The 20,000-nt window shown below is 35.9% G+C and overlaps 2 protein-coding genes across 3 annotated transcripts in view; one reads left to right on the top strand and one right to left on the bottom strand.

The window, feature by feature from the left end:
* Nucleotides 1-2,195: 2,195 nt before the first annotated feature.
* LOC125036901 (ubiquitin carboxyl-terminal hydrolase 36-like) lies at nt 2,196-16,769 on the bottom strand. 2 transcript variants are annotated; one of them, XM_047629839.1, is made up of 11 exons: nt 16,615-16,769; nt 13,908-14,062; nt 12,600-12,905; nt 10,634-10,823; nt 10,259-10,435; nt 9,757-9,988; nt 9,128-9,356; nt 8,737-9,029; nt 6,689-8,589; nt 3,426-3,541; nt 2,196-3,141 (listed from the first exon to the last, which is right to left on the bottom strand). In XM_047629839.1, the coding sequence occupies exons 2-11, from the start codon at nt 14,040-14,042 to the stop codon at nt 2,821-2,823; spliced, it is 3,900 nt and encodes a 1,299-aa protein (XP_047485795.1). In that variant the 5' UTR covers nt 14,043-14,062; nt 16,615-16,769; the 3' UTR covers nt 2,196-2,820. The 2 variants fall into 2 exon arrangements, with proteins under 2 accessions (XP_047485795.1, XP_047485796.1); XM_047629840.1 differs by lacking the exons at nt 2,196-3,141; nt 3,426-3,541 and adding an exon at nt 4,325-4,657.
* A 1,297-nt stretch (nt 16,770-18,066) lies between these two features.
* The window catches only part of LOC125037095 (embryogenesis-like protein), a 7,174-nt gene continuing 5,240 nt past the window's right edge, over nt 18,067-20,000 (top strand). The window contains exons 1-2 of the mRNA XM_047630095.1: nt 18,067-18,224; nt 19,708-19,897. Coding sequence (XP_047486051.1) covers nt 18,136-18,224; nt 19,708-19,897 — 279 coding nt within the window. The 5' untranslated portion in view covers nt 18,067-18,135. The remainder of the gene's footprint in view (nt 18,225-19,707; nt 19,898-20,000) is intronic.

Raw genomic sequence — 20,000 nt, 5'->3', positions numbered from 1 at the left:
AAACCTCTCCCAGTTACCCCCTTGCAATTCTGATGATGAAAAAGACACCAATACGTACAACATTCAGCATGTCAGTAAAGCATGTATTTATCCCACCACTAGCCTTTTGAGCCACCATGCTGTGTTGACTGTTCTATTAAAAAATATAAATAAATAAAAAAAAAATATATATATATATACAACCCTGTCTTTCTATCACACAAGGCCATGTCACATGTGTCACTAGAAATCTTTACAACAGACATGTACATTTCCTAGTACAATGTCTAAGCAAAGTGTCCAAACCACCTATCTTCTGCTCCTATTTAAACCTACAATAAAAACTGCATAATCTAATCTGCAATCATCTTTTTTTTCCCCAGCAGCAGGATTTCTCCATCCTGAGTACATGCCAGACCGCTGAATAATTCCTATTCACATAAATAACTCAAATTGTAAATATCATATGAGGTAAGACAACTTGAAACAGTATGTTATGTAAACAACAAGAAAAGAACTAGGTCCACCTGCTTACACAAGGCATCAAACACCAAAATACAAACTCAAACATCCAATCACCACGTTCACCTAAACGAGGCAGCAGCAACAGCAAGTGTGGGAGGGGAGGGGAGGGGGGAGTTCTAATGCCAATCATTCATAACCTGAGTAAGTATGTAAATCCATTCTGAGCAGTAAGTAGGCAAAGTTGTCATAAAAAAAAAAGATACTCGCATCAATTGATGTCAAAAAGTCCAGGAGTTTTTTTGTTGTTTTTTTCCTTTATTTCACCTTCAGCTCATGTCCTCCCATCTCTGAAGGCTGTAGAGCAGTCAAAATAATGTGGACAAGACAGAAAACAGCGGTAAGGCACAACAAGCAGTCACATCTGCCTGTATTAAGAGAGACTTGCAAGACACCTGTGCTTGTACTCTGCTCATTTCTGCACTCATGCACACACTCTCTAAGGGATGGATGATTTGAACTTACGTCTGGGAACTGTCATCATATCAGTTGAGCTATGTACATATCAAGGCCTACAAGTATGGGACCTCTGGCAGTGTACAAATGTTTATATGTTCACAGAACACAAAGAAATTTGAAGAAATAATGTTATATTATGTCATCCCTTACACCCACTACATTCTCTACAGCCACTCAAAAAATTATAGTAATATTAAATTAAAAAAAAAAAAAAAAAAAAAAAAAAAAAAAAAAAAAAAAAAAACTCAAATACACTAATAACCACACAGAGGTGATGCAATAAAAATAAACAATTTCTAAGCATGTACATGATATATATATATTTGCCTATCTATATTATCAATGTTTGAAGTTCTTGTAGCACTTTGTCACAATATCACATTTTACATAATCATTTTGCTTTTACAAAACATTATTGGATTCTACAACATTCTATCTACAAATTTTGAAATGTGTACATAGTCTTCAAATTCGAGACTTGATTGAGCTATTGTCTGAAAGTGTGTATGTAGATGTATTTTAGCACATGTGCATATGCATATGAGTGTGAGTGAGTGAGTGAGTGAGTGAGTGAGTGAGTGAGTGAGTGAGTGAGTGAGTGAGTGAGTGAGTGAGTGAGTGAGTGAGTGAGTGAGTGTGTGTGTGTGAGAGAGTGAGAGTGTGTGTGAGTGAGAGTGTGAGAGTGAGAGTGAGAGTGTGTGTGTGTGTGAGTGTGTGAGTGAGTGTGAGAGTGTGAGAGTGTGAGAGTGTGAGAGTGTGAGAGTGTGAGAGTGTGAGAGTGTGAGAGTGTGAGAGTGTGAGAGTGTGAGAGTGTGAGAGTGTGAGTGTGTGTGTGTGTGTGTGTGTGTGTGTGTGTGTGTGTGTGTGTGTGTGTGTGTGTGTGTGTGTGTGTGTGTGTATTTGCACTTGCTTACTTGCGTGTGTGTGTGCTCATGAGTGTGTGCATTTATTTATTCATTACAAAGAAAAAAAAACTGTATATGTTGACAAACACACACACACACACACACACACACACACACACACACACACACACACACACACACACACACACACACACACACACACACACACACACACACACACACACTCACACTCACACTCACACTCACACTCACACTCACACTCACACTCACACTCACACTCACACTCACACTCACACTCACACTCACACACACACACACACTCACACTCACACTCACACTCACACTCACACTCACACTCACACTCACACACACACTCACACACACTCACACTCACACTCACACTCACACACTCTCTCACTCACTTTCATGTGCAAACATACACACATGCAGGCATGCACACAAACACATACACACACTTTATATATGCTATACACATTTATTTCAACAATCTATACGAATATGCTACAGCCAAGAAAAATCTCTTTAGGCAACAAGAACTATAAACATTTTTAAACTGGTAAAGACATTAGGTAGTAGGCTGACCATATCAGTGGACTGCCAACATGTGTCAGAAAAGTCAAATTCTTACAACAGTTAAGACTTTAACAGCCTTTCAGCTATTCCATGTTTCTGGAAAGTGTTAAGTATTTTACACATATGGTATGTCATTATATACACTGTCTGTATATGAAAGTTTTGTGCTCGAGTTTGTGTTTGTCTTCTAGCTTGTGCATGTATGCTTGTGGCTGTGTTTGTGCTTGTGTTGAGTTTGAATTTCTTTGTGTGTGTGTATGCATGTCTGAGTTTTCACAAGCATGTGTGTGTGTTCTTGTGTTTAATAGAATAGCATATACTGTCAATGTCAGCAAAGAATGAAGTAACAACTGAGATGAGTTTGAACTAGTGGCATATTACCCTTACACAGACATAATCTTTAGTCTCGTCGATCCCAGTGCTTATACTTCTCCTTGTGTTTCTTGTGAAATTTATGCTCTCTTTTATGGAATTTATTCCATGGTTTATTATTATTATTATTATAACGCTGGTGATGGCGGTCACGGTTCCTGTCCCAGTACTGTTCCCGAGAGTAATGGTTGTTGAAGTGCTGGCTGGAATTGGCATACTGATTCTGGTAGTTACTGTGTTGGGGCCATGAACCAGAATTCCTGTACTCTTGCACTTTTTGAAAAGCATTGCCGCGGTCCCAGCGCTGGTTGTCTTCCCAAGGTTTCTTGGATTTCTTTACCTTCTTTGTCTGAAGAAGCAAAAAATGACACATTAATCATTATATTAATATTAATTTAACATCTTTATCTGAAGTAAAAACACATGGTCACAATAATCATCATATTAATATTAATTGTCCAAATACTCTAAGTAATGTGGATTATGCCCTTTTGACGTAAATTTTAAAAAAATCAGAATCACTTCATTTAATTTCTGACAGATATGTAATTCTCTAGAAAATCCTTAAATTTAAAATAGAAATTTACTTTAAAAGAAATACTAATCAATAGCAAAAACTATTATGATACTCACTCTTCCTCTGTCAAATTCTTCATTGTATAAGTCATCGGCAGTTCTTTTCTTGGCTTCATTCCGTTCTTTCTGAAATTCCTGGTCTATCGCACCTCTGTTTCCTCCCCAGCTATTAACTGTTGGCAGGAAAAATAAGTTTGAATATGAATCATCTTCATATGAGGATAATAAAAAAAATAATAATTGAGTAAAAACAACATTAAGCATTTTATAATACAAAAACTAAATGTGTCTGCAGCCACAAATTAATGCATTCACTAAATAGATCATGTTTTGTAGACAATGTCCACAACATGCATAACATGCACCCATCATCTTATAACTTGGCAACCAACATTGTTTACACGGTAATCAGCAAAGCTATAGAGGCAAAACTGGATATCTTCAATTATTCAAAACAAAGCCCTTCCACTGCAATTTGAAGATCATCATATTCGTTTCCAACTTTTACAGCATACAAAGTTGTCTATCTGAGTCTTCCTTCATAAAGAAAAAAGAAAAAAAAAAAAAAAAAAAAAAAAAAATCAAATACATGACATTGATGTTGTTGATGATGAAGATGAAGATGAAGATGAAGGTGATGATGATGGTGATGATGATGGTGATGATGGTAATGATGATGGTGATGATGATGATGATGATGATGATGATGATGATGATGATGATTATGATAATGATGATAATGATGATGATAATGGTGATGATAATGGTGATGATAATGGTGATGATGATGGTGATGGTAATGATGATGATGATGATAATGGTGGTGATGATGATAATGGTGGTGATGATGATGATGATGATGATGATGATGATGATGGTGATGGTGGTGGTGGTGATCATCATCATCATGATCATCATCATGATCATCATCATGATCATCATCATGATCATCATGATCATCATAACAATAATAATAATAATAATAATAATAATAATAATAATAATAATAATAATAAATAATAATATAAATATCATATCTACTGATAGAACTTGAAGTAGCATTGCAGAGGCTAAAGGATACTGACAGTGAACTTCTATGCAGTGCAATAATAGTTTTTCATTAAAAAAAAAACAACATTGCATGGTGCTCTGTGCAGTAAAATACTGAATTTTTTAACACTAGATGAGGATTCCAGTTGTCTGGGTATTATCCTGGTATGGATAACATAAACATCAAGAAGTAAACGACTTGGAAATAGAGACGAGGCAGTACGCAGGAACACTGGATCCTGTGGTAGAGGAAAATTACAAAATCTTGCAGCTATTTAAAATGAGAAACCCATGACTGGTTCAGACATACCACAAGCTTGGAGGTCAAATAAATTATTACAATTATAAAGAAAGAGAGTTGCCAGAGCAAAAAACATGTAAAAAGCACAAGCAGAGGAAAGTAACATACGAGTGCGACTGGTGTAAGTTAAAAGGATGAACAAATGTAGAGACTGAAGTAGCCTGAGTGATGGCCTGGAATTGGAAGCAAACACATCTTTTGGGGGCCTTACCAGAGAAAATTGGGCAGCTTTGCACAAAACTTCTAAGATCATCTCTAGAGAAAAAATACACAAAATGCTTTTTCCTTTGCTTGACACATGTGCTGAGTGAAATCTTTCCTTCCTATATCACTCAACCACAATAAAAATCTGTTCATGCATATTTATCTATAGCACACTGATAATACATCAAACAACTGTTTCCCTACTGAAATATACCAACCAAAGCACATTTCACTCCATCTTCAGAACTTTAACCCATTGCTGCCAGGGAAATGCACAGTCAACTGTAGTTTTCTTTTGTGAATTTTGTTTGCACACAGACGTCTTCATAAATGCTTAGCCTCCAAAGGCCTAATCAGTATGACCTCACCTGATTTCCCAATTCCTTGAGTTTGAGATTTTTTCCAATGCTATTAATATTAATGCTGATGGTGCTGATGTTATTATTGATATTTTGAGATTGTTATGTTATTAACAATACAACTAGCCATAATAAAACAAAACATATTTATGAAAAAAAAAGGAAAAAGGTAAACAAGTGAGAAAGGTAGGACTAGTAACTGGCTCTTTAGTGATTAAGCACTTGTGGAGCCATCTATTGTTAAGACAATCAATAAACAAAAGAACACAATGGACATAGCATGTATTTTTGCCATCCTGGCATCAGGGGGTTAAATGCATCTTCCCTATTTCATATATGAATATTTCATAAGCTTTAGTAACTAGAATCTCATCTATACTGAAAGTGTATTTCAGGGACAAAATCTACCTGACATAACTTTAACTTTTATCTTTTGAAGGGAGCATTATTTTTTTTCTCAAATTAGTCTAATGGGTTTTCTACAAATCTTCAATTTTTTTTCACTCTTTTGTCCCTAAAAATTCATCACTATTCTATTCAATAAAATGGATTTCATATCCACAAAGTTAGACAATGTAAGTAGAAACAAGCGCCAAGTACAATGTCATAACAAAGTAATAAATTATTCTGAAACACATCAATGAACATGTACATTATATGTGTCAGTATTCATAAATAAAAGTTTTAAGTTCTTCTTATGGGATTACAGCACCAATAGGTTCTAATTCTAGTGTCTTTTTCTGTTACTGCATTCTAATAAAAGATAAGAGGAATAGATTATCTTAAAATCAGCTGTTGCATTCTAAAAAATAATAAACTGCTTTCAACTAACTACCTATATTCTAAAAATCTTTATCAATTATTTTAAGAAATATTACATAAATTAGTCATAGTGAAGTTCCTGGTTAGTCACAAAATAGTGAGCAAGGCAAATAGAGCAGCTCTCAGGCAAACTGTTCTCATATTTCTGCAAACTGTCCTATAAGAAAAATCCAAGATATATGCTGGATAACTTGGTATGCCTCTTTTAACATGACTAGTAATATTCTAAAAAATGACGTAAAAAAAAATAAAAAAAATAAAAAAAAGATTTACAAGTAAGTCTGAAGACCTCAAAATAAATAAGCACATGTTTATATATAAATATATACTCAGGATTCCCAACATACAAAGCACCAAATTACCAAATACACATAAAAAGCTTCTTTTACAAAGACAATTTTGGGGGTCCAACAAAATACAATGGTTAAAAAACAATATTTACAACATCTATCAAATGACTAGGCCAGTACCATAATTACAGTATGACTAAGGCTGAATATAATCACTAAAGTCATTTCTATCTCTAATCCACCAACCATTATATGAAGAACAAATTGCAAGAACCCACTCAATTTCTGACTTACCTTTTGTGCCAAATGCAAAACTGCCTGCTCTACGCAGTTCATCAACAACATCTGTGTCTCGACTTCCATCCCACATGCCTGTTTTGCGCTTTTCAAATTCTTTAGGGCCATCCTTTTCCCGGTCACGAATCAATGTGTGGGAGAGATCTTTCAAGCTACCATTCCAGTGAACAACATGAGCATTTGGATTGATCTTAGCCTTTCCAACTGTCTCTTTTGTTTTCTCTACCCAATGCTCAGTTCCTTCTGGATCTTCTTCACCTTCACTGGACTCGGAGTCAGATGACCCTGTTAGGGAGGAAGCTGATGCTGAGGAGGACGAGTCTAATGTGGCCTTTGGAGCTTCTCCACTATTACACAGCACACTTTTCCCCTCTTTCTTACTCTTACCACTTTTACTATTCTCTCTTTCCCCCCCATCGGCATATCCATTTTTTGTTTTCACACTTTCATGAGTAACTCCGTTTTTTGAACTATCAGGGTCACTACACTGCACGTTTTTTGACTTATCATAATTATTACTTAGTCCGTTTTTTGGAACACTAGACACAGAACCATTTTTTCCTAGGTCAATTTCACTCTTCTTATTCACCTTCATCTTGTCTTCTGGACGGCACTTCTTAGAAGGACTCGATGGTTCATTGTCATCACGATCCCTAATCCTCTTGCTCTGAGGTGCGTCACCTTCACTATCTGCATCTCCCTTCCCCAAGGCATGGCCATTCTCTAGGACATTCTGTTTGCCATTGGTTGCTTTATTCTTGCATTTGCTTGGATTGTGGGATACCATGGTGTCATTGGGCAGATCTTCCTCTGGTTCTGCCAGTCTTGCTTGACCTTCTGGGTGCTTTGATTTACTACCCTGCTGAGTTTCACTGTGTGGTGGAAGGGCCTCGGGCTGGTCATCCTCTGGGCTGTCGGGGCTGCGAGCTGAGGTAACACAGGTAAAGAGGGAAAAGATAGACTTTTTCATTGATTTAGTTGAGCGATCAGATCTTGTGCTATCTACACTAGCTTTGCTCCTTAAACTGGCTGAATCTGGCTCATCTTTCTTGTGGCTTGGCCCAGGAAGAACAGAGTCATGCGAGTGTGATTTTTCAAGCTCTGGTCGCTGCCTTCTCACTGTCACTGTCCATCCCTGATGCTGGAGCTTTTCAAGTTCCTGAGGTTGATGTTTGATTTGATCATTCTTGCTACTGGTTGGCTGATCAACAACAGTAAATGAGGCAGCATGACAACCACCAGCACTGCTATTACTACTTTCGCTTGGCGAGTGCAGAGCTGCATCTGAGACAGTCCAACCCAAGTCGCTTTTTCCTTTACTACTTTCGCTACTTGTGTGGAGCTGGTTGGCACTAGTGATCACCTGAAGTGATCTAGGTAAGAACGGTGCTGTTATACCACCTTTATTGGAACTAATACTACTTTTAGCACCACTTTCACTGTCATTATTTTTACTACTTTTATTATCACTATTGGCACTCTTTTCTACATTCTTGTTATGTAAACAACCATTCATCTTAACACCATTTTCTTTTACATTTTTCTGGTGTTCATCACATTTAGCCTTGCCATTCTGCAAGGATTTTTCTTTGTGGCCATTCATGGGCCCTCGCTTTGAGTCATCTGACTCAGACTCTTCAGAGTCATCAAGATAAGGAACTAAACTAGATAAAGGCTTCTGAGCAGCAGAATTCTTGTTAGGAGTTGATGAAGGTGGTGATGATGTGCTTAGGGATGACACCGAAGGTTTGGATGAGAAGAGAGAATTAGATGATGCTGAAGATTTTGTTCCTAGCAAAGAAGTGGTGCCAGGTTTAAGGATGATCTTGTTTGGTTTACTTGTACCATCACTTTTGCTGTTACTCTGGTTGAATTTCAAGCCAAATGAGATTTTGTCCCTGAAAAAGAGCACCATTTCTAATTAAATTTAAATAATAATATTATTTAGTTTCTATTTTTCATTTTCAAAGATAAATAGTATATGATTATCAAGCTTAACAACTTAACAGAGAAAGCAAAATATCTGTGTCTCTCTAACTTATTACCTTTCTTTATGTGTTGGCAATGGGGGCTTGTTGGGAGCCTGGTGCCCATTCTTGGTGATGGCCTCCCCCAAACTGTCAGTGACACGACCATATCCATTGGTCACTGAAGAGGCACTGTGGCTTGTGGGAAGAGGCTTGGGTATTCCATCAGAGTTTTGACGTATGAGTGCCTTTTCAGAGCTCTGGCGGACGACCTGCTTTATTCCAACTTGATCTTTTGGTTTGCGCACCATTTCATAGAAGAGAATATATGGATTTCGGAGAAGAGCACTCTGAACAGATATGGACCGTACCTGGAAACAGAATGAAAGTCTTCAAACTGTCTACATAAGATTTTTTGCAATTTACAGACAGATTACACAGGACACAATGCTCATTCAGCAAGACTTACCGACGAGTCATCAAATTCAAACATTGTACCACTAGAAGACTCAGCAACTGCCGTGTAATGACCCCCGTGCTGAGATCCTCCAATGTGTATAACCATAGAAGTCAAGCGGTATTGGTATGGCCCACTACCAGCTCCCCCTTGTTTCTGAACACCATTCACAAACCGAGAAATATCTATGGTTTTTTGGATATTTATGTGTTTGCTTATCTTACCACCCGAATAGGTGAATCTGACAAAGAAGAAAAATAAAAGTTAGATTAGTAATTACTGGTTTCTATAAAATTAGATACATGTCCAAAAAAACTGTATCACTCTTATAACTGCATGGTGTAAAAGAAAAAAAATAATCCTATTGCTATGATGCCCAACAAGGACAATCTCTAACTTAAAATTAAGTAAAGCTTTCTACTAGCCAATATCCATGCAGCTTCTGCTAATATTAAACTTTTTTTTCTTTTCTTTTTTTTTGCATAAGATCGCTGCACTCTTTCCTGTTATGGTATGAGAACACTATAATGCTAGCCTAAAACTAACCAAATTTTTTTTATGTAGTTAAATCATTAAAAAATCAGCAAAATAACTATAAGCTAGCTTAGTGATAAACAGCTAGGTCTAATTGTCTGCTGCACCTCTTCAGTTGTATTAAAAGAACATGTGGTGCTCGCTCTATGAGATGCCTCTTCGTCGCTGGGACCTTCTTGTGACAACGTTCACACTTGTAAGCATTGTCTGCATCCAAAGTTTCTTTCCTGAAGTGGAGGTTGAGTGCTTCATCCACACTGTTAACTGACCGAATATCCAGCACCAAGTCTTGGAAATGAGAGAAGGTTGTGGAGACATGTCGACACAACGGGCAGATGACTGGAAAATCAGAAAATAATTTTATATTTTTGATATTAGCCATGATATGATGAAATTTTCAGAGTAATTGAAATGACATATTCAATTACGCTGAAAATTTCATGTTTCTGGTAAAGGGAAATCAAGTCGATGTCCAAAGTAAACCATACCTATACCTTCAAGAAAAGTTAACAAAGTCATTTAGAAACCTGATTTTTATCATTGTAAATCTACCTCAGACTCATATGCACAGCAAACAGAAGTCCTGTGTACACAGTACACAAAACTTACCTTGCTGTCGGAGATACCCGCCAAAAATCTGGTTGAGAGGGGTTGTTTCCTTAGACCGATGATCCAGCTTAGTAGCACGTCTAAATGAAAGGTACGATTTTTCCATATGATCTAATAACAACTTGATAAATTCATGAGCATCTTCCTGACGACCATACATCAATGTTTTGCCAATGCCTGTGAAGGAAAAGAACATATAGATTAATAAATATAATAATAACAGCATCTTCCTGACGACCATACATCAATGTTTTGCCAATGCCTGTGAAGGAAAAGAACATATAGATTAATAAATATAATAATAACAGCAGCTACATTCTAAGTGAGTTAAACATCATATGATCTACACAAAAAAATTACCTTTTTGCAACTTACTTTTCAGTTTGTGGTGAATAAGAGAAGGTTTGATAACATTATTTGACCGGTCAAGTGTTTGCCGCAAGGTTCTCATCATAGCACAAACAGAACAATATGAAGCATTTGAAGAATTAGCCTCGCATCGTTGAGTGTGGTTTGAAAGATCTTCAAGTAGCCAGTTTGCCATTGCAGGGATATGGAACAGTGCCTTTAAAAGAAACAGAAAACAGATGTAAAAGGGACAAATTACTATCTCACAAAAATCAATGTATAAATTATTTTTCCAATCAAAACATCTACACACAATTTCTCCTGATACAATAATGACATGAAATGTATATCTTAAAAAATGTAGACCTAAAAAAACATCTCAAAAGAAATGTGTTTCAGACAAAAAAATTCAAGACTACATGGAAAGCAAGAAGGGTGCAGTTATACACCATGACAGCCTGTATCACAACATACAAAGCCAGAAAAAAAAATTCACAAAGCTTAAAACATTCCATTTTTTTTTTTTTTTCCCAATTGACAACTAAAATGATAAAATCAAATAAATAATAAAACATACTGCAATCATACATAAACTGTGAACAAAAATGTATTGAAAAAATGTACTTTAGCATGCCTAGCCATTCAGAAGTATGATTATTCATGAAAGGACTGATCATAAAAAATACCTACCTATTCTTTAAACCTTGTCATTCAAAAACAAACATACACATACAACCTAGCCAAAACTAGCACTACTTCTATTTCTTTCATATACTTTAAAAGTTTCTTACAGGGCAAGTGCATAAACATAACAAAGTATGGGGAGGGTATCTTACCCCTCATCCTTCAGTCACTACCTAACAAGTTTCTGCTGGGTCTACGGTATGCCAACGAATTTTAACAGCCAAGATTTCAAAGGCTTTTACAATACTGTTTAGTATAGTGCACCTAAAGTAATGCAACACTCAAAATTCACATAATCAGATATAAAGGAACCATCAAACTCCATTACCCATTTCTTAACCTAACAATGACAGGCATCTAACAAATCAGACAGCCAGAAAATGGCATACAATATGCAAGACACTAGTGTACTCGGCTTACAATTCAAATGGGTTGGAAACCATGTGTCATACAGGTCCTTGCCAGCACTCACTATTATAGGTACCACCCAGAAATTAAGGTGTTTTTTCGCTCAGAAGTACCCTCATTGTGGATGGATTAATGGTTAGGTCCACAAAGGCTTCAAAAATTGAGTAGCATTAAATATTTTAAATACATTTGACATTCCCAATACATGTTCTAACCCAGATTTTATTAAAAATATATAAAATTAATTAAAATGAGGTTTGTTTCTTCATGATATGTATTGTATATAGTTTTAGATCTACTGTTTATACACACATATGCATATACATTCCTACAGACATACATATAAAATATATGTGTTATCACACTTATGCCATGGCACAAGTATCTATAAATAAATTTGCATGAAATTATACATGTACCTTTGCAAATGCATGTGTATATACATATGTATACCAGTATAAACATACTTATATATTTATACCTATAGAGATATAAACACATTACCACCTAACTATATATAACCATATCCCTTTTTTTTTAATGAAGCCAGGCATTTTCATCAACTAACTGAATTTTAGACTTGAAATGCTGAATATGAAAAAAATGGTATTTCCTCATACATGACAGAAAATACTTTCAAAGGAGGCAATGCGGACTTCCAGAAGCACTCGTTAACACTCGTACAACAAGGGATGCTAAAAAAAGTATTCATACACAGAAAAGTCCAATAAGTTGAAAATCATGTTTAACCAGAAATGAGTACAAGAAACATAAAAGCATGATATTGTATTTCAAAACATACTTACCATAAAAAAACCCATACTTTACTCCTTTTCTAGTACCCACAAACCTTCACCGCACTCACACATTCCTCTACGGACTCGTTCCACATCCCTCTCACCTGTAGTGAGGAGTTCATGTAGCAGGTGTTGCCCAAATTAACCATGCCTGCACCAGGGGGAAAGGTCTTCCTCCATCCCAACGTGACCTTGTCTCTTGACCACAGCACAAACTTAGGGTCGTCTAGCTGGTCCTCCTTCACCGCAGAGGACTGCTTGTGGTGCTGGGCATGGGCCATGCTACCTGGTGGAGAGTCGGGAGTGGTGGTGGCGCTGGCTGTCAGGTTCACATATTTGGTCTTGAGTGAGGTTAGCACCATAGACTGCTGGGTGCCCACACGGTCATACTCAACATGGTTCAGCAGTACCTACATGGTAAATATAAACCAGTGCAATATAAAGCCAACAAATATTACATTCACAAACATCTGTACTTGATCTGGAGAAGTTGGCCATTGCTGATGCTGCTTCTTCCACAAACTATAGGTGGCTCTATTTTTTTATAATGCCAAGCAAATCATTATTTAGAAAATCAATTAAGGAGACATAATGACAGTGCATTAATAAGCAATATAATTAAAAGAAGGCAAATTGAACAGTAAAACAAAAACCAACTTCAGTGCATTAAAATAATCCAATATTATAAAAACAATATATAATGAAGCTCTAAATTAAAGTGAACTTTTGATTGTCAAACTGTAATACTCTCTATGTTTAAACATAATAGAAAAATTTGCTTAAAATAAATGAAAGATTAATGTTATAAAAATAACCATACTAAAAAAAGTAATAAAACATATGATAAATAATAACTTTGCTTTGCATAAGACTGAAGACTTCACTCACAACAGACCAATTTTTTTCTTCTTTTCATTATCATCTTAGAAAATCTTCTGCTAAAATAATAAAACTATTTCATAGTGTGAGAGATTTCCTGCTTTCATTTTCTTTCAAAATATACCCTCCTGAATTAACAAAAAATAATGAAACCTTTTCTTCTGTGCCTGGATTTTCAAACTACATTGAAAATAATCCTAAGAGAAAATTACGTAAGGATGACTTTAAAATTTTACAATCATTGTCTGATTGATGCACAAGTTTCCTATTTTTTTCATATACAAGACAATTAAAAAAATATATAAATACAAATAGGAGACTGACTTTTATCAAATAGTAAATTACAGGATCTTTAAAGCATTGTTTAATATTTATTTTTATAATTTGCTGATTAGGTCACAGTAACTAAGCTTTATGAGAGTGATATTGCCAAGATTAATCACCTGTCACCTTGAAACTATTTCCTATAAAACAGATTTTTAATTATGCTTAAACAAACTAAGCAGTAATTATGACCTGTACAACAGTCTTACCTGTTTACTAGAGGCGACCAGCTGATCCTCTATGTGGTTTTTCTTGTGAAGTGAGGACGGGGCTGTGTCCGCAGGTTTGTGTTGGAAAGCAGACTGCAGCGCCGCCCCTATCACCTCAGCTGATGATGCAGGCATTACACGCTGTACATTCCCACCTGATAATAATAACCAAAATATTGAAGATTATATTACTTTATTGTTGTGATGTAAAATAAAGAAAGAGCACAAACCCATCCAAACTATTGCTTACCCGTTATCCATTTTGATTTCCACAACTTTGTAAATACCACATAACACAATATGAGATAACACACTAGCAACATTGTGGAATTACGGAATTCAAGATTTCTTCATGACTTGCGATCAAATTTACAATTTTTTTAAAGTAAATGATCTACATATCTTATCACATGCTGATGACATAAAATCATATATACATCTTAGATTAGATACTGATGGACAAATGAAGGCTGATGCAAAGATTGAAACTCTGAGAGGTCATTCATCCAACAACTGAATATTATTACTTCTGAAATAATCTGCTCCCACAAAGAGTCCTAATTCTGAAATGAGAATCTGATTATCATAGTAAGAAGTCTAATTTAAAAAAAGGAGAATATATGGCATAAATATTATAAAAATTAAGAAAAAATATAAACATATTTTGTGGCCAAACTGGTCAGCAGGATTGTAAGATAGAAAGAAATGAAACTAAGTAAAACATTCATATTAACTTGAGTAGCTAACAGACTAATGCAAAGCATTTAAATTGTACAATATATATACAGTCTCAGACAATCACACTGTAAAAGGTAAACATCCCACGGAATATATTAATGAATCCTAAGACTGATCATCAATGACACAATAAATGGTATTTCCCTAAAAAAAAAAAAAAAAAAAAAAAAAAAAAAAAAATGTGTACAAGAGATGATGCAAAAGAGAAAAGACAGGTTTATGATTGGTGTAACCCCGGGGTCAATGCAAGAACCTACACTGCATATATTCTGGCATGAGAATTTCTGAAACATCAAACTGATTTATCATAAAATATGTAAAAAGTACCAAGTCTATCTAGTCAAAATGGATGTGATAAAAGTTTTTAGGACTTTGCAGGACCCACAACAAAATACACACAATGCAACCATTATTTGGCACCATGCCACTCTAACTGTTAACATTCATGGGACTTAAACATCACCTTTTACTGGTTAAAATGTGGGAAAAGCAAACTCATACAGGTTTTTCACTGCATAATCTTAATTCTATAAGTTAAGTCAGACCCAATATCTCTCCAATTAAGCAAAGTCAAAATTGGTCTCATATCCAAGTGGACACAGGACATGTTCGTAGAGGAACATGCATACTAAACCATGGAATAATGTGTTAGGGTAAGCAGTTACTTTCCACCCAGACTTTGACCTAAGCATGCTGTCAGCTTAATGCTCACTCACAGCCAAGTCAGCTGAAATGGGCAACTAGGCATGAATGCACGACCTTGCAATTGCAGAGCCAGCATTCTACCACTGACCTATGCCACCAGCAACAAAACAATAAAAGATTTCCTGAAAAGAAGTACTACTATAGTTGGTTCCTGCAATTAAGATACCTATTTTTTAGTGCTAACAGTAAATTTTGGAGTTCACACATCCAACTTTGCAATTATCATTTCTTGTTTAATTATTCACAGCGTAATATGCGTGATCTATTGTTTTCCATCGTAGATTATGTAAGTGGGAGTATTGGTCCTATTACTATGTCACTCCAGGGAATCCGCAAACATTGCAATACAATCAAAAAACCTTCCTAACCAGGGGCTTTGCCCCCAGACCTCCACCCCGATCTGCCCCCAGACCCCTATCCTATCGCTGTGGACTTACTCTCAGCGCAATATTTGTCACATCCATTTTTTTTTTTAATTTCTGACATTATTCTTTGCCGGCGCAGATGACTTAATGTATAAGTGAGTGCAGTTTTCCCTTTTCTTTATGACAGTGCCATTAGATTTTCATTACCTTAGTGTGGTCATTATGTAAATGTATACCAAAGTAATGCATGTTGCTTAACAATAACCCTGACAATACACATGTTCCTAGAATTATTACTATGACAAGTTACTATTACTTTAAAATAACCTTGACTTAAACTGCAATGCAAAGCACTCATGGATACATTGCAAGTTGGCATTCTACAATATTTTGACAATTTCACCCTAATTTAATACCAAAATCAAGACTACAACCTTGAAATAATAGAATAAAAATTACTTCAAAATCCTACAAGCCATTTGAGGTTAACAACCTCAAATGGCCTCACCAATTCCCTTTTTTCCTCTGTTCCACCTCAGTGCCAAGTCAACTCCAAGTACAACCCCAAAGTACGAGAAACAGATTTAAAAATAACTTAAAATAGCAATACCCACGTGAGGTTACTGGAAACACTTCACACCAGCTAGAACCACATCAATTCCACTTGGTAGAAACCCAATACTCGACATCCCTCGTACTCTACACTTTCCCCAAATCTTGCTAGAAACTTGCCTAATTAAGCCCTAGACCTTTATCCTCGAGCTAAACACCGACACCTGCTGCCAAAACGTGGGTCAAGACTCGGCCCTTGACAGAATCCATGTTGTATAGCCATTACTCCATATTCCACCCTCTCAACTCCTATTTCGTTCATTTCATCACCTCTTAAGTCCACTCACCATCAAGAATAGATCCCGGTCGAGAGGAAAAAGTATCCCGGAGACGAAATTCGAGACGAAAAAGGCAATATTCCTCGTTAATTCCGGTAGCGCAGAGGAAGAGTAAACACACGAGCGGCGCATTGGTGTTTCAGCGAGTCGGAGTCTGGCGTTTATACTTTAAATGTCCTATTGCGGGTAAATATTTTTTTCTAGACTTAGAAGAGAGGATTGTTATATTTTAGATCTGAGAATACGCATCAGTTTCTTGTTTTTAAGAACGTAGACTGAAATTACTTGTTATTTTCCGGCCGCTGTAGGCACTTAAATCCCCAAGGGGTTAACTTTCCCTGCTCGATGTAACGCTGTGAGAGGACCCCATAACGAGCCATTTGTGATTCTGACCTTTCGAGAAACATCATCACTAATCGATTTCATGCAGGTATATATTGAAATTAGAGATCCGTTTCCTCGTAAATTTAATTCGTAATCTAAAAAAAAAAAAGAAACAATAGATGCCATGAACTAATTTTCTCGAGCATGCTATTTTTACATGCAATATGATGAGACTCGCAGTTTAGGATCCGATCTTCTAGAATAGTCTTCTTGATGGTACTAGATCCTTCGACGAACTTCCCTCCGAAAAAAAACTATTTACAAACCACTTACAAATAAAATAATACAGAAAACCACAGCGGATACGTTATTATCTTCTTAACCTATTTTAACAAACGGCAGTGATGCAAATAAGACCGGGTTTTTTCAGAATAGGAGCAACACCTTAGTTCAACCAACAACCTTGAATAATTGCGCCCTAAAAAATCCAAAATTCTAAAAATTCCAATTCGAACGCTCGAAGACCTTTACCCTCATAACAAACGAGAAACAAGTAATAGATTATTCCAATGAAAACTTCGAATAACTGAAGATAAATTTCCACTGCAACGCTCCAATACCCTCAATGTAAAAAAAGAGGAATATACAAAATGGATACAACTTTCCACGGAATTCGTCTGCTAATTCCTTGCTCAACAATCAGAGAAATAAACGATGGATATTACTGTATCTTCATCACAGAAAGAGCAGTTTCTTGTGTTCTGTTCATAATCAAACTATAACTAGGCATCCTTTCACCGAAGCTTGTCAGGCAGAAAAGTCGAGAAATCCGGTATAACGCCAAATAATCATAGAGAGACGATACAATGCGTTTCTGTTATCGCATTCTTATCATTGTAAAAAAAAATGATGTTGATAGTATAGGCAGTATTTATTACTGTTCTTCAATGTGGAATGTCGAGTATTGAAATATTGCAATCAACATTTTCCTAGTTTTGAATGTTATCATTATATAATGAAAATGACGCATTTGTTGTTGTTTATGATTATCTTTGTAATATTATTTCAAATCAGAACACCACGAGAGTATTACACTTGCAAATAATTAAGAGAAAAGAAGTCGGAATTGAACGCACGGCAGCCTCCACGATTCGACCCCGTTAGAGCGAATAAGGAGCGGGCCCCTTCCTCCTCGGCCGCAGTGCCATGGCGACTTTCGGTAGGGTCTCGCGCTGGCTGGTCGGTACCTCAATCCCTGTTAGACTGGGGTGGAATCCTGCCACTTCTATCGAAAGGTCAGTGGGATTCTGAAAGAAGGACACATCCGCTTTAAGAATCACCAAAGATAAAATATATACATTCTCCGGTGGCAGGACTTTGGGGTTTTGGTAACGGGGGAGGAAAAAAAGAGGAAGAGACTGATTATGCGATATCAGTGTTATGATTTATTAATCAAGGTCACTGCGGTTATGAACCAATGTTTCATTTTCTTGATTATTAGGAAGCAATTGCAAAGTTTCATGAGTTTTTGAAGTTCATGAGTTTTTTTTCCCAAGTTTCCACCATAATCCTATGACTTTATTTGTTTAATACTTTATTATATATTTCTGCATATGGTAATTATCCATAATAAGATTGTAGCCATGCAGAAAAATAACAATACATTCTATTAAGTGAACCTAAGGGTTACTAAGCGATTACAGTGACTGAAAGCTACATGTGTCACCAGATATTAAATGATAGTACGGGGAGGAACATTTAGTCAGACACAGGCATATGCTAACAAACGTCCAACATAGAGTTTTTAAATCATCAGATTGATGTACTGTCAAATAAGGAACTAGTCCAACCTGTCTTGTCAAAATCTACAGTAGTGCCTTGGCCTTTGCTAGAACAGATGTAGTGGTCACATGTTTTTTTTTTTTTTTTTTTTTTTTTGGGGGGGGGAGATATTAATTGTTCAAAATTTTATTGTCCTTTAAAAGTCACATGATTATAGTTGTTACTCTTATGTTATATGATTGTATGGTTTGAAATAATTTTTTATTGATACCATTATGCTTCACCATTAGTTTTCAGAATCATTAATAAATATTGTTGATATCTTGGCATGATTAGAATAGACATCCTACCATGTTATGGTGTTATCACGCCAGGATAACACCTTCACGTCATGTGTGGTTGAACCTGCTCTAAGTTGTGTACGTGTTTGATCTTGACTGCATTTGTTGAGGAGAAATAGCCCCTCAAAGTTAACTTTAAGCCTTTTTTTAGCCTCACTACTTAAAAAGTTTTTTATGCCCTAGCCTGTGCTTAGAATTTTTTGCTGGAGCAGTTGATTTTCCATGCATCCAGATATTGCAGTGAGAGCTCATTTTATAATTAGGTTAAGATTTTTCCTTTAATTCTTGGATACATCAGTTCATGGAAACAGCAGAAACATGTAGAACATAATAATGTAGCCAAAAAATTGATTGTTGAAATACACTTTTGAATGCCCTTTCTGTGCAAGTAGAGTAGATGATGTGTGTATCAACATTAAAAAAAACAAAAATGTAAACTCGTTCATTGTGTGAATGATTACGAGTGACTATTAAATTCTTTACTTACAACAGTAATTGGTTAAAGAGTTAGTTAATTCTAGAATAATCCTCATTTTCAGTTAAAATAAGACTAGAAATAGTTCCTTTTATAGTTTATTTCTTGGCTTCCTTAGGAAATAAGATACTTCATTTGTTTTATTATGAAATGAATCAGTCTTTTTTCACTTCTTTCCAGACTTCACCATTCTGTGGGTTATACAGCATCAAAAGTAAATAAGCATGTATTATGGCAAAGTTTGCCTCAGGCAGTTAGGAATGATAATAGCTTCTGCACAGAAGGAAGTCTAACACAGCAAGAGATAAAACGAGCAGTTGACAACATATCTGAGAAATTCACAGAAGCCATGGAACTTATGAATGATGCGGTCAGTAGTTAACAGAAGTGTTAATTCCTAAGTAATTTAATGTATTTGCAATTTTTGTATTTTTGCTTTATGTTTTTAGTGTTTAAGAAGTTGTCTAAAGCCC

The sequence above is a fragment of the Penaeus chinensis genome, chromosome 22, assembly GCF_019202785.1.
Source record: "Penaeus chinensis breed Huanghai No. 1 chromosome 22, ASM1920278v2, whole genome shotgun sequence".
Classification (NCBI taxonomy): Eukaryota; Metazoa; Arthropoda; class Malacostraca; order Decapoda; family Penaeidae; genus Penaeus; species Penaeus chinensis.
The sequence above is the reverse complement of the archived record's forward strand: the minus strand, read 5'-3'. Positions and strand labels throughout refer to the sequence as shown.